The sequence below is a fragment of the Gigantopelta aegis genome, chromosome 2 (genome assembly GCF_016097555.1).
Source record: "Gigantopelta aegis isolate Gae_Host chromosome 2, Gae_host_genome, whole genome shotgun sequence".
NCBI lineage: Eukaryota > Metazoa > Mollusca > Gastropoda > Neomphalida > Peltospiridae > Gigantopelta > Gigantopelta aegis.
Genome location: NC_054700.1, coordinates 621302 through 637722, shown reverse-complemented (window position 1 = coordinate 637722; position 16421 = coordinate 621302). Strand labels below are relative to the sequence as shown.

At 41.8% G+C, this 16421-nt stretch overlaps 1 protein-coding gene across 1 annotated transcript in view; it reads left to right on the top strand.

Moving 5' to 3' along the window:
- The first annotated feature begins 9313 nt into the window (after positions 1-9313).
- LOC121379447 (organic cation transporter protein-like) overlaps positions 9314-16421 on the top strand; it is a 14036-nt gene continuing 6928 nt past the window's right edge. The window contains exons 1-4 of the mRNA XM_041508094.1: positions 9314-9797; positions 10742-10972; positions 15369-15565; positions 16054-16421. The exon at positions 16054-16421 is cut by the window's right edge and continues 142 nt beyond it. Of these exons, the coding sequence (XP_041364028.1) occupies positions 9450-9797; positions 10742-10972; positions 15369-15565; positions 16054-16421 (1144 nt within the window). The 5' untranslated portion in view covers positions 9314-9449. The remainder of the gene's footprint in view (positions 9798-10741; positions 10973-15368; positions 15566-16053) is intronic.

Genomic DNA, 16421 nt, shown 5'->3' with positions numbered 1-16421 from the left:
TATGGGTATCTGGTCGTTTCGGCCGGTTGCTAGTCACTTCGTACCTTGGTCCTTTCGTACCATAGTCATTTCGTAGCTTGGTTCTTTTGTACCATAGTCATTTCGTACCTAATTTGGTCCTTTCGTACCATTGCAAAATTGAAAGTCATATCGTACCCAATCTAATTAGGTATATAAGATGCAAACACCACCTGCAACTGACATAATTAAATATTTAATTTTTGTCCCTGACTTTCGTAAATCATTTGTAATTTAAGGGCGTTTCTGACAGCAAAACACCAAAAAACATTTGGTCATTGTGTGGGGTGGGGGGTGGGGGTTGAGCTACTACGAACATTTGGGGGGATATACAGGGGGCATATCTCTAGGTGGGAAACTTTATAGCATTGCTCAAAGTCAGGAATGCCCTTTAACGTCGCGGTCAAATCCCCACATTTTACAAAATACATTGTAGACACCCCTTTTATATTAGCCTCCGCCCCTCCAAAAAGTGTCTACGCCAAATGACAAAAAAAACCTCGTGGAATTTTCTATTCTTACCTTCACAGAATAAATGAACCTGTATCCTATGTCAAATAGTTTATCTCTCATATGTTTTATATTATGAACCATTGCGTTCATATATTGGCAGAATAAGATGACGTCATGACAGTTTTAACACTATACAGCATATGGGGGTGGGGGTGGGGGTGGGGGTGGGGGCATATCTCAGTGGAAAAGTGCTCGCCTGACGCGCGGTCACAGACATTTGACACAGATTAGTATTATATAAATAAAATGGTGGAACACATGCATATTGATAAATTTGATATATTTCACAATATTTTGCTTGTACTCTCTTCATACATGTCACTGATATAGCCATTTAATGTTATAAATACACGTTAAATGTATTTATGTATGCTGTGTCAAGCGCCTGTGTGCCTGTGTGCCTGTGTGCCTGTGTGCCTGTGCGCGCGGTTGGTTGGTCTAGGGTCAATCCCTGTCGGTGATCAATCTAATTAAAATTAGCTCCACTATTACATGTGGATCTAAAGACAGCCAGTTGGAGCTCATGTCCACCAATCAAAACCTTACTTGCAGAATCCTGCCAGTGATTAAAAAATTATTTGAAAACATTCCGAATTATCCTGAGGGTATACGACATGTTTCGTGTAAATTACGAATGCCTTAAAACATGTTTTATTTTATAAAATAAATAATTTGTAATGTAAAACTGAAGACTGATTTAGTTTTTTTAAATTTTATAAATAAATAAATAATTTTTAATGTAAAATTGAAGACTGATAACCCACCCCGTACGTATTGGTATGGTTCGCTGTACTGCGGCCACTAAAATAGACTCGCCCGATATTTTTAGACTTTGTATGCTCCCAAATAACGTTATAAAAGGCGAAGTGTAATTGGTCAATATTTAAATTATTATTTACAGACGAAATGTTACCTGGACATTGGGGACTACGCAGTTAGTTTTAAATCACTGGCAGTATTCTGCAAGTAAGGTTTTGATTGGTGGATATGAGCTCTAACTGGCTGTCTTTAGATCCACATGTAATAGTGGAGCTAATTTTAATTAGATTGGTCGGTGATGTAGACTAGCAGAGGCCGTGGTATGTATTCTAGGGCCTATCTCATCTGTGGGATGATGCATATACAAGATTCCTTGCTGCTAATCGAAAAGAGTAGCCCATGGAGTGTCGGCATCGGGTTTCCTTTCTAATTATTAGTGTGGTCCTTCACCATATTTCCGACGCCATATGACCGTAATTAAAATGTGTTGAGTGCTTCGTTAAATAAAACATTCCTTTCTTTATTCTCGGAGTTCGAGAAAGGTTACGGTTCAGGCTAGAGTCTTCGTAATAGTAATGTCTGTTTAAACCAACAGCTGAGGGAAAAAAGCCCGACCACAAGGAATGCTTTATAAATCCAGAGCCGGTTTAAGGATCCGCGGGGCCTGTAGCACAAATAACAGCGGGGGCCCCTCTTCCCTGGATATATATTTTGCAACTCCCTCGGGGAGAGGGAAAGAAAGAATGACCTGGAAAAAATAAATGTACACATCACCGCGGAGGCTCTGAAGCGCGGAGAGCGTTGCACGTTCTACGTGTGCTACGTGTGCTACTGGGATAAACCGGCTCTGTATAAATTTCTTTATATAATCTGACTTTTTTCTTGTTAAGTTTATTTTTGTTTAACAACACCACTGGAGCACATTGATTAATTAATCATCGACTATTGGATGTCAAACATTTGGTAAATCTGACTCGTAGTCATCAGAGGAAACCCGTAGCATTTTTCCAAATGCAGCAAGGAATCTATTATATGCACTTCCACAGACAGGAAAGTACATACCACGGCCTTTGTCCAATTGTGGTGCACTTGTTGGAAAGAGAAAAAACCCAATCAGCTGAATGGATTCACTGAGGTGGTTCGATCCTGCGACGCAAGCACCTCGAGCGAGAACTCAACCGAGCTAAATCCCGCCCCCTTTTTCTTGTTAAAGGAGAACTCAAGTGAAATATGAGCCCTACGTGTTGGAAAGATGCATACCCGGGCCACCAACACATACTGACACTTTAAAGGAGAACTCAAGTGAAATATGAGCCCTACGTGTTGGAAAGATGCATACCCGGGCCACCAACACATACTGACACTTTAAAAAATGAAAAACGCGTAATTTTAGAATTAATAAAAAAAAACCCGTGATTATTCCTGCTAACTAGTGCAGCCATTTTGTTTCGTTTTCGTGAACACGTGCCCAGTAACAAACAATTCTTCTTCTTTGGACAATCTACTCACCATATAGCATGAAGTACGGGGTTGCTGTAAGATGTGTCTAATAAAACTGATATGAAAAGAATTGAATACAAATATATATAATGTTTTCTCATATCCACATCCCTAGATTGGGAGAACAATGGAGTCAAACATTTTGGGCCGAAATTACGAAGTTTGTTTTTCTTAAAGGCGGGTGTTTAAGCCTTGTAAATGTAGGTAGTTATGCGTGTAAGACATAAACAGGTGTTTAAGCCTTGTAATGTAGGTAGTTATGCGTGTAAGACATAAACAGGTGTTTAAGCCTTGTAAATGTAGGTAGTTATGCGTGTAAGACATAAACAGGTGTTTAAGCCTTGTAAATGTAGGTAGTTACGCGTGTAAGACATAAACAGGTGTTTAAGCCTTGTAAATGTAGGTAGTTACGCGTGTAAGACATAAACAGGTGTTTAAGCCTTGTAAATGTAGGTAGTTACGCGTGTAAGACATAAACAGGTGTTTAAGCCTTGTAAATGTAGGTAGTTACGCGTGTAAGACATAAACAGGTGTTTAAGCCTTGTAAATGTAGGTAGTTACGCGTGTAAGACATAAACAGGTGTTTAAGCCTTGTAAATGTAGGTAGTTACGCGTGTAAGACATAAACAGGCTTTGTAAATACGACCCTCTGTGTTTACATTCAACTGATAGGTTGTCATCTTTCGATTTTCGTAATAAACAGTACATAGCTTTAGTTGCTTGTTGTTTAAGTTGCATCTTGGTAGTTCGAAAATTATTTAATTTGCTAATTCTTTAACATTTACTAATAGCGTAATGCTATGTTTATAATCTTCAGCATTTCCATTAAATATTACCTTTGGTTTCTAAAATGTTTATTTTTAGTTTTCATTTGTTACAGTATTGGTAAAACATATTTAATGTATGTTGTAGGTCATTTGCTGAGGTAGCTATTCGAGCAGTGCCATCGGCATATAATGAACATAGTAAACATATAGCAAGGTCAAACTGGTTTCCTAAGTTTGGTTTACACCATCACATTGATGGTTCACCAGGTGCCAAGTGGTGATTTTATCTTGTAAAACGGTACACTGTACACTAATCCTAGAACATACAAGGCCACCCGCTGTAAACACACAGCTTTAGGTTTGTAATGATAACTAGGGTAATATTTTGTCTAACAGGCGCGTGTGAAAGGGGTGGAGTAGGGGGTCAAAACTATTTTGTTTAATTTCACTTTTTTTTGTACAATAACAATACACCCTACAGCACCCTACAGCACCCTATCTAATACATATAGCATACTAAACGAGCTTGCCTGTCATATAATTTTTATGAAATGAGTGAACAGTTTTCGCTCGTCAGATACCAACACTGTTCACGAGTTTTATAAAAATGGTATGACAGGCAAGCTAGTTTGGTATTTTATTTATTAGAAACCAACTGCAAACAAGCCGTAACGCAGATGTAAGCAGATGTCAAGTCCTATTACTCGTTATTTTTCGACGAATTGGGTCAGCAAGTGACTACGTCACGCTCATGTCACACCGATATTACACTAGTAATTGTGTGTAATACTTGTGTGTAATACAATAATACAATAATACAATAATATATAACATAAATGGCCGGAACTGTAAGTTTCCGAAACAAGATATACATAATATTATAATGGCTTAATGAGGAGATAAAACCACAACAAACAAAAAAAAACAAGAAAAAAAAACAAAAAAACAAAAAAACAAACATGCAACAATAATAAAATAAAATAAAAATAATGTTTTAATAAATAAATGGGGGGTGGTGAGTGTTGACGGGTGTAACGTCCCCTGCGCTCCCACTAAGTGCAGCCCTGTGGTGACCTTGATACAGGTTTAACTCATATAGGGCGTAATACATTGTTTCAGTATACGACCAGGTAACGGATGAGAATGCTCCATTGAGTGTCTCTGTACGGGTCAGTGACTGACCTCGCTAAGCTGTGACCGTGACCGAGATCTCGATTGCCGTTGAATTTCTTCTCCTGAACACGGTAGGTAACGGAGATTATCACCAGCTAACAGGTGAGACGGTTTGACGTGTTACTAATTATTCTCACTGTACGCAGTGATTGTTGTATAACAGAATTAGTTCAGGTGGGCCGTCAGGGTTTAACTCTTTTAACATTCGTAAGAGAATAGAGAAAACAACAACATTAAGTATTTAAGAGCGATAGGTATTAAAAAGTAGTATCAGATTCTGCCCCCCCCCCCCCCCCCTCCTGCCACGGAACCCTCCACTGGCGAAGTCAGATGTCGGATCCGTGGTGGGCGTGCCTGAACCTTCGTGGATATGGGCACGGTAAACGAGTTTCCATTCCATTCCATCAGATCCTGCCACGGAACCCTTCACTGGCGAAATCAGAGGTCGGATCCGTGGTGGGCGTGCCTGAACCTTCGTGGATATGGGCACGGTAAACGAGTTTCCATTCCATTCCATCAGATTTGATTTCATGTCAATTTATTTGTGTGTTTATATCCAATCAAGGTTCAAGCACGTTGTCCTGGGCACACACCTCAGCTATCTGAACTGTCTGTCGAGGACAGTGGGTTAGTTGTTAGTTGTTAGTTGTTAGTGAGAGAGAAGAGGGTGCAGTGGCCTTACGCCAACCTATTGAGTAGTTAAAACTCGTTCTGTGTGGGAGCCAGTACCGGGCTGCGAACCCTGTACCTACCAGCCGTATGTCTGATGGCCTAACCACGACACCTCGAGGCTGGTGCAGGACTATCAATTGTTACTTCGACACTTTATGAAAATAGTTGTATCAGAGTTACAGTGTCCTAAATTATTTACTAATTTTTGTTTTGAGATGTAAAAGGTATATCTTGAATAACATGCCCCTAAAAATACAAGCAAATAATTTCATCCTGTCTATGGGATGGTGCATATAAAAAATCCCTTGTTGCTAACGAAAAGAGTAGCCCATGAAGTGGCCACAACGGGTTTCCTCTCTCAATATCTGTGTGGTCCATAACCATATGTCTGACGCCATATAACCGTAAATAAAATGTTTTGGGAGAGTATATTTGTATGGTTCTAACCCTATAGGCCTACCTAACCTCAATGTTAACCGGGTGCAGTATTTATATCGGCTGTAAGGAGGTGACAAACGGGTATGGCGCCGTACCCACATTTTTTGCAGATTGTTTTTTCTTTTTAAGTTAATCTTTTGACAAAATTAATTACTCTTATCATTACTGTATTATTTTTTTAAAACCCTAACCCTAAACTGAGGCAGGCATTCAGTTCCATAGTGCCATACCCAAACATTTCTTTCTGGCAGAACAGAACAGAACAGAGCTTTATTACACCTAGGCCGTTAGGCAACGGCATATGGGGAAACATGAATAATTACACAATATAACACTGGCCACCTCCTACAAAAATGGTAGCCCGTACGTTTCTGTCGACCCCTACTGTATTCTCTCTGGATATTATTCAATATATCTTTAATCGTATGTTGTTAAACAAACTGTATATACATGTATACGGTTTATATTGCTTGTTCCTGTTTTATAATACACATTTATGGTTGTTCCGGCCCTACGTTGTTTGATACTGACTGGTTAGCGTCATGGCAACACTGATTGTTCAGTGAATAATGAGATGGGGTGTAGGGTGAAAGGGGATTGTTAATCAGTCTAAATTCGTAAGCTAGGGGTAATTCTCACCTTGTTGTTGTACGATTCTAGGGTTATACTTGGGATAACACTGGGTATCTATAGGCTAATCTTTTTGGCTACTTGTTTATTGTAGTTTTTAATATATAATAAATTTTAACTGTATATTACTTTGTTTGATTTGTATGCCCGTTGCCTCCCCCCCCCCCCCCACATTTTAGTGTGTGTGTGTGTGTATATATATATATTTTTTTTTTTAATAAATTATATTTAGATTGGTTGGGGTTTCTCCGCCTTGCCCCCCATTTTATTTGGGGGGCCGGGCGGGGTTTTATTTTTAGCCAATTACTTTTAATTTTTGTTGTTTTGTTTTGTTTTGTTATGTAATGTATTAGATTGGTTGGGGTTTCTCCGCCTTGCCCCCCGTTTTGTCGGGGGGGGGGGGGCGGGCGGGGTTTTATCTTTAGCCGATTACTTTTAATTTTTGTTGTCTTGTTTTGTTGTGTAATGTATATATGTTGTATGATTGAATGTGTGATTGTTGCTCGGATTATGGGGGGAGGCTTATCTGGCAGTAATCCCCTTCCCGTTCCGGAAACTGCACCTTATATATAGTTCGTCTTTTTTAATTTATTTAATATCTATTTTAAAAATAAAATAAAATATAATATAATGTAGGTTTAATACTGGCATGCTCGCTCATTTAATCTGTTTCATATTTTTTATCATTATTTTAACTATGTTTTAAATTTTTAATTAAACAATTATATAATTCAACAGGGCAGGTAACTGGGTTGGGACACTCTCCTAGTGACCTTCTACTAAAGCTTTAGGTCACTCTACTAGTGACCTTCTACAAATGATTGCCATGACTGGATCGAGCTGCGGTTGGACACGGTGGGGTGGGGGGGGGGGGTGGTTGTGGTGCCGGTGGTTAGGTTATTTGGGGCCATAGGGCGTAGGCGGTTTGGCCGTAGGTTTCTGTGAAAGTTCCGGTCCCCCTTCTCGCCCCCTCCCCCCCCCCCCCCCCTTCCTCCTGGTCACACCAAGGCCCGAAATACGACTGGTAATCTTTTAAAATAAATATTAAATTTAATATAACTTTTCTGTGGGCCGGGCTTACCCCCAACCCTTTCCCTTGCCTCTGGGGACTAAATAATTTTTTTTTTTTTTTTAAATAAATTACTATTTTTGTATTTTTATTTTTAGACTTCCCCATCTAAATTTGCGTTAATTTTAAATAATTATATAGGTGTAGAGTAGGGATTTCTGTATTTCTTTTGGGAACGCATTCAAAATTATTAATGTCGACATAATATATTTACTCTTTTTGACCTCCAGTTTAAAATGTCAAAATTTTATTATAGTTAGGTTTTTCCTGCCCCGTGTCAGACCACCGATTATATCGGAGGCCGGACTGGGGATAGGCGTGCTCGAAACCATAGAGGTATGTGAGCACGTTTAAAACATATCTAATCTAATCTAATCTTAATCAGTCGACGCTCTACTCATTTCTTGTCACTGACGTCGTGACGAGAGACCATAACAGGTGATATTTTATTTCTTGTCAAATTGTTTTATTTTTTAAAAGTCTTCTTCTATCTTTACCGGCCTCGGTGGCGTCGTGGTTAGGTCATCGGTCTACAGGCTGGTAGGTACTGAGTTCGGATCCCAGTCGAGGCATGGGATTTTTAATCCAGATACCGACTCCAAACCCTGAGTGAGTGCTCCGCAAGGCTCAATGGGTAGGTGTAAACCACTTGCACTGACCAGTGATCCATAACTGGTTCAACAAAGGCCATGGTTTGTGCTATCCTGCCTGTGGGAAGCGCAAATGAAAGATCCCTTGCTGCAAATCGGAAAGAGTAGCCCATGTAGTGGCGACAGCGGGTGTCCTCTCAAAATCTGTGTGATCCGTAACCATCTGTCTGACGCCATATAACCGTAAATAAAATGTGTTGAGTGCGTCGTTAAATAAAACATTTCTTTCTTTCTTCTATCTTCATCAGCCTACATAAACGGTGTCAAAGAAATTTGTAGATGTGATAGAGTTGAAAGCAAGTCATATTTATCTCACAGCGGTGGCCATTTTACCGTTTTTATTGCGAGCTATGTGTATATGCGTACAAGACGGGGATGGGGGGAAGGGGGGGGGGAGTTGGGGCGGGGGAGCCAGGCAATAACTAGCATTATCCATGGAAATGATAAAGGGCTCTGACAAAGAAGGCACACATTGTTGTTGGAACAATTTCATGATTCATCTTACCATGGTAGTCTACTTCAGGTTTTATCTTCAAGTAGCGAGTCACAATCAGCCTGATCACAAACAGCATGACATGTGGTAAGGTGATTTCCCTTGACAGCCATTGAACAAAGTTTAGGAATTTGATGAGTAGCTTCCACATTAGCCATAAACGCACCAGACCGGGGTGGGGGAGGGGTGGGGGTGGGGTGGGGTGAGGGGTGAGGGCACCCCCCCCCCCCCCCCCCGTGTTTGAGCATATCCTTACATTTCGGGCAAAAACCATAGAGATATTCGAGCAAACTGAACAGGCCTGAAATCTTTTCATCACATATTTCCGTAATTCTGCCCACAATATTAGCTATTTCTCGTTCCAGCCAGTGCACCACGACTAGTATATCAAATACCATGGCATGTGCTATCCTGTCTGTGGGATGGGGCATATAAAAGAACCCTGGTTACTAATGCGATAATTTTTAGCAGATTTCATCTAAGACTATATTTGTTAGACTTACAGTATATATTTGACATCCAATAGCCGATGATTAATACATCAATGTACTCTAGTGACGTCGTTAAAAAGAACAAAAAATTCATCCCTGGATACTGTACGTTTTACTCCTTCTTCTACTAACCATGTTTGGACACCCCCCCCCCCCCAAAAAAAAAAAAAAATAAAAAAAATAATAATAATAATAAAAATAAAAAATAAAAATAAAATCCACAACATAATACTTGTAGCATTTTTTGACAGGTGCCTAGATTTCTTCTTGTCAACGATGACGTCAGACGACATTTTGACCCTCCTCGGCGGTTACGGCAGGTTCCAGATGCTGGTTTTCGTGGAGACTGGTCTGGTGTACATGAGCGGATGTTGGTTCACGTTTGCACCTATCTACCTAGGATTCGAACCAGGGCACCACTGTCGGGTGCCGCCCAACTCCACGGCTAACGAGTCCATTTCAGGAAGTGTCACGGACGGGGTGTGGGTTCTCGAGAAGTGTACAATGTTCAGTCTGAGCGACAACTCCACAAGTGGGGTTACGAACGTCAACGCTACACAACCCTGCGATGATGGATGGACGTATTTGTGGGACGATGTTGGCAGAACGTCGTTTGTATCTGAGGTGAGAGAAAAACACACACCAAAAAACCAAAGCAAAACCCTAAACAAAAAATCCCCCCCTAGACAACAATAACAAATATCAAAAATAAAATAAAAATAAAAATCCCAAACAAACAAACAAACAAACAACAAAAAAAAAAAAACAAAAACAACCCAACAGCAGCAACAACAAAACTAAAACCATCAACCATGCAGAAGACATCAGTGAAAACAGAACCCCTCCACCACCACCTTTCCACCATAACAGAACAGAACACTAAACGTATCGTTATAAGGTAAATACTAATCATGATAATTATCTTCACTGTTATGACCATCATCAGTGACGCCATCACACATGTGGCCCATTCTGAAAATTATTACTGCCAATATTGCCATCACTATCATCATCATATTCATCATTGTCATTATCATCGCCGTCATCATCATCGCCATCATCATCATCGTCGTCATCATCGTCATCACCATGAAGTTATGGAGTATATTACAAAATGCAGAAGGAGTGTGTTGTTGGACAAATGCTCCCTATCAGCTTCTTAAAAAAATATTCTAATAGGTTTCACTGTTCGGCATAGAACGTGTGAGCCATCACAGATTTGCCATTCTTGTTTACGAGAGGAGCGGGACGCAGGCCAGTGGTAAAGCGTTAGGCTGATGAGCGGTCGGTTTAGGATCGATCCCCATCGGTGGGCCGACTGGGCTTATTCTCATTCCAGCCAGTGCACCACGAATGGTATGTGCTATCCTCACTGTAGGATGGTGTATATAAAAGATGCCTTCTACTAATGGAAAAATGTAGTGTGTTTCCTCTATAAGACTATATATATCAGAATTAACAAATGTTTGACATCCAGTAGCCGACGATTGATAAATCAGTGTGCTCTAGTGATATCGTTAAACAAAACTTTAACGTGTTCTAGTTTATGATTTACTTCGTGTTTTCAGTGGGACCTAGTGTGCGGATCAAACTACCTGGCGGGGCTGTCCACGACCGTGTACATGGCGGGGGGCACTGTGGGAGCCATTCTCCTGACGCCATTTTCAGACAGGTTCGGCCGGAAGTGGGTGATGCTGGGATACTTCTGGGCTCAGAGCGCGCTGGCATTCGGCGTCGCGTGGGCGGACAACATCATCACGTTCACCGCGCTAAGGTTCTTCATTGGAGCGCTCAATATGGTGAGTTGAAAACCCGCCTCGGTGGTGTCGTGGCTAAAGCCATCGTTCATAAGGCTGGTAGGTACAGGGTTCGCATCTCGGTACCGGCTCCTACCCAGAGCGACTTTTAACGACTCACTGGTAAGACCACTACACCCTCTTCTGTCTTACTAACCACTGACCAACTAACAACTATCCCACTGTCCTGGACAGACAGCCCAGAAAGCTGAGATGTGTGCCCATAGACAACGTGTTTGAATCTTAATTGTATATAAGCACGAAATTAAGTACAACAAAGAATGGTGATTTGAGCACAAGTAATCTCTAGCCCCCCCCCCCCCCTCTTATTGATATGTTGTAGTGGGGGAGTCACTGTGTGTGATAACTCGGCAATCGTCGACAACTAAATGGTAGCCAGCTACTGTGTGTCAAATACAATTTGTTTCATAAATCTGATGCCACATTGGTTTAATTTCATTATTCTGAGTCCAATCATGACATGACAAACTTACATGTTGTTAACCAGTACCAGCGTGTCACGTGGGCACACACTTCGCTCTACGTCACCACACGAGAGTACAGCGCAGGTTCGTTTCGCATAGAGGTGTCGGGTTTCTTCGTGCACCAAACATTTGATAGATCAGTTAATACCACACTGTCACAAGTCCTGCCATTGGTGATAAATGTGAGTGTGTTTGTTGTAGAACAATATTTGTTTCATCTGGGCAAAACAAGTCTGCAATTTTATCTGGTACCACTGTGTGAAGTAGCCATGTGCTTGAAACATGTATGGAGTACCTGTAATAAAAAAGTACTAAAATTTTATGCGAAACTAAGGGTGTTATGAAAGTATCCGGTTGTATCGAACATGAGCTGTAAAAGGTAGCATTTTCTTCAGTTAATACTTAAAGACGCAGACCCTAGTCTCAGCCTGTGAACTGGACTCTATAAGCCTGCAACATATTTACATAAAGTTACAATAGAATGAACCAAGAGTCTGTGAACTGGACTTGACTGCAGTTTATCTATAAGCCTGCAACACATTTACATAAAGTTACAATAGAATGAACCAAGAGTCTGTGACATTAAAACAGGGAAATACCCTACACAAATAGACCATAGCACCTCTCCATAACCGTTACTTCTCAGAGGCACGTGCGTTTTCTCAAATATGAAAAATGCATTTGTTTTTGTATTAGAAACACTAGGATGACTTGAAACACGTCGGATGTCGGAAATGGATAATCTAAACAATATATTCGAAGTAATGTCTTATTTCATTGATCAAAAATGGCCTTAACAGTGAAAAATATGTCTCAGTGTTTAAAAACTAGTGTCTGTCCCTTTAACGTAGGGGTTGTAGTACTGATATCTGTGTGCCAAAGTTTGCTTGATATATTGCATGTAGTGGTTTTTAAAAACAAACGTTAACATGGTCGCATATAGGATTTTATTTGGTATAGTACAACCTATAGGGGATCATTTCATTAATTTAACAAGACAAACTGGCCTTTCATTGGTGCGTTCAACACATTGTTGGCATACAATTATTAGTAGTATTAAAGGTAATTCCATCTCAACATACTTTGAGTAATATATTTTTCTCTTGTTTACCTTTACTTGCTTGAAGTATTATTCTTTGCACAGGCGTGCGCACATCCAGACCTCTCGATGATCACGAAAGGTTTCTGTAGCGTATACGCGTCCTACAGACGGAGTTTGAATCATATATTATGGTCAAGAACAGCTGTCTGTATGTCTACAAAACATGTGACAGTGTTTGTTCGTTTTGTTTAACGACACCACTAAAGTACATTGATTTATTAATCATCAGCTATTGGAAACCCGCTATAGTAGAGAGGAAACCCGCTACATGTTTTGCCATTACTAGGCAGAGATCTTTAATATGCCCCATCCCACAGACAGAATAGCACATACCTTGACCTTTGTTATACCAGTCGTGGTGCATTGGCTGTAACAAGAAATATCCCAATGGGCCCACCGATGGAGATCGATCCCAAACCGACCGCGCTTCAAGGGATTGCTTTACCACTAGGCTACGTCTCACCTCCACGTGACAGTGAGGTATGGCCACACATTCATAACTCCTATCATAACGTTTTTTGAATCAGTATTATGCCGGGCTTTGGTACTTCACCCTCAAGATAATTTTAGCAACAGATCTGTAGGGTAGAAAGTTCTTTATTCAGTGCACATACGCGGGGACATCCAAACAACGATTTGTTTACGTAAGCTATAGAATTTTTTAAATTATTATTCTCGCATATGCTGACAGTGGCAGTCCTCCTAAAGACGGAGTTGGGAACCATATATTGCGGTCAGGGTCGATTCTGCTCTGTAGACAAAACATGTGGCATTGAGTTATGACACCTTGACTGCAAGACTATCAGAACATCTTTTTGAATTATTCTTGTACAGAGATACGGTATTCAATATGCTAATGGCAAATTCATAATCGTCATGTTATGACTTCTATAACACTTTCGAAATAATCCATGACAGGATGTTTCATCCCTTCTTCACGGCCCGTAGGATTACTGCCACTCCCAAGACTTACCCCCCCCCCCCCCCCCCACCCCCCAAACAAAACCCCTGGCACATGTTAGAGCTCAGTGGAATATTTACGGCTGTGATATCATGCACTCATGAATCACACTAAAAACAGTGATGATACCAGGTGTTCGCGAAAGGTGAGCACAGCCTACAGCCGTCAAGTCCACTGGTTGCACCCGTCACTAGCACAGCCTACAGCCGTCAAGTCCACTGGTTGCACCCGTCACTAGCACAGCCTACAGCCGTCAAGTCCACTGGTTGCACCCGTCACTAGCACAACCTACAGCCGTCAAGTCCACTGGTTGCACCCGTCACTAGCACAGCCTACATCCGTCAAGTCCACTGGTTGCACCCGTCACGAGCACAGCCTACAGCCGTCAAGTCCACTGGTTGCACCCGTCACGAGCACAGCCTACAGCCGTCAAGTCCACTGGTTGCACCCGTCACTAGCACAGCCTACAGCCGTCAAGTCCACTGGTTGCACCCGTCACTAGCACAGCCTACAGCCGACAAGTCCACTGGTTGCACCCGTCACTAGCACAGCCTACAGCCGTCAAGTCCACTGGTTGCACCCGTCACTAGCACATCCTACAGCCGTCAAGTCCACTGGTTGCACCCGTCACTTGCACAGCCTACAGCCGTCAAGTCCACTGGTTGCACCCGTCATTAGCACAGCCTACAGCCGTCAAGTCCATAGTTGAGATGTACAGGATGCTCACCAAAAAAGACGAAAAGCCATGTACACGGTCAATGCAGCATATCGTGAAATGGCCTCTGAGTGTCTACCATACCATTTGTTTGAAAGCGTTCAGGAGTCCTTGGATGAAAAGGTATGTACACGGTCAATGCAGCATATCGTGAAATGGCCTCTGAGTGTCTACCATACCATTTGTTTGAAAGCGTTCAGGAGTCCCTGGATGAAAAGGTATGTACACGGTCAATGCAGCATATCGTGAAATGGCCTCTGAGTGTCTACCATACCATTTGTTTGAAAGCGTTCAGGAGTCCCTGGATGAAAAGGTATGTACACGGTCAATGCAGCATATCGTGAAATGGCCTCTGAGTGTCTACCATACCATTTGTTTGAAAGCGTTCAGGAGTCCCTGGATGAAAAGGTATGTACACGGTCAATGCAGCATATCGTGAAATGGCCTCTGAGTGTCTACCATACCATTTGTTTGAAAGCGTTCAGGAGTCCCTGGATGAAAAGGTATGTACACGGTCAATGCAGCATATCGTGAAATGGCCTCTGAGTGTCTACCATACCATTTGTTTGAAAGCTTTCAGGAAGGAAATGTTTTATTTAACGACGCTCAACACATTTTAATTACGGTATTACGGCGTCGGACATATGGTTAAGGACCACACAAATACTGAGAGAGGAAACCCGCTGTGGCCACTTTATGGGCTACTCTTTTCGATTAGCAGCAAGGGATCTTTTATATGCACCATCCCACAGATAGAATAGTACATACCACGGCCTTTGTTACACCAGTTGTGGATCACTGGCTGGAACGAGAAATAGCCTAATGGGCCCACCAACGAGAATCGATCCTAGATCAATCGCGCACCAGGCGAGCGCTGTACCACTGAGCTACGTCTCGCCCCTGAACGCCTTCAGGGGTCGCTGGATGCTATAACCCTGGTCAAACACACGCAAACTCAGTTTTCACGGGGACAGTACCTTCCTTTTGCGGGCCAAGTACCCTTAAAGCTTTCCGAATGACATAAAACAAAAATAGTGTTTGTTCACAACAGAACCATTAGCATTTCCAAAATGGAATATCTGCACAAGGCAGCCCCCAAAACGCTTGCATGGTACGGTCTCGTTCTGTGCTTGCAGGCGTCGTCTCTGGTGGCGTTTGTGATGATGATCGAGATGTTCCCGTCCAGTCACCGCATGGCGCCGTCAGTCCTGATGCAGGGTTTCTGGTCGGCAGGGGTGATGACCTTTGCCCTGTTCGGATTCCTCGTCTACGACTGGAGACACATAGAGATGCTCATCTCCTTGCCCAGCTTTCTCACAGTCATCTATGCTTGGTACGTCAGAAGTGAATATCAAACTAATAACCAGTTCGTTTGTTCCTAGTCAAATTAGTTTGCATTTGTTACTCCCAAAGACCTGAGTATTACAGTCCCTATATTTAAAAGGGGCTAATATGTTCTCATTTTAAATATATGATCGAAAAAATAAACACAGTGCAAACAATCTTAATTTGTTAAATATGGAATTAGTATTTCAGTATATTATATAAAACAAATAGTCTTGTTTTATTAATAAGTGTCAGACGCGGGTGGGCAGCTGGGGTACTGCCCACCCTCTCTGGAGATTATGCATTGGCTACCCAGTTAAAAGACGAACTAATATGAAACTGCCCCTTCCAAACACCCCCAGATACCGACATCGTCTGACCCCTGTGTTAATTTTGATCTATAACTAGTTTAAATTATCAATAATATGAAAATAGAATAGAAATATATCACATAAAATAGGTAATCTCTATCTAAAAGTGTGAACATTATTTCAGGCTCCTGCCTGAATCCATTTTGTGGTTGATCTCAAAGGGGCGACTTGGCGAGGCCGAGAGAGTTCTGAGAACAGCCGCCAAGACCAACAGGAAAGATCTACCGTCAGATATTGGGACGATCCTCGAGAACGTCTTCAAGGGTGACAAGGACGGGACTGATCCTACAGCTACTTCCGGTATCAGCGACCAGACCAATCCTGCAGCTATTTCCGGTATCAGCAACCCCGCAATGTCCGCTACTAACCCAGACTCTCTTTCGCCGGGTGATGTCTCCACCTGTTTTGAAAACCAAGACAAGAAGACAATGGCGGACGGTGACCCGAAAACAGTGCTCAGCCAAACTGGACGGCAACTAGAACGCGACAGTG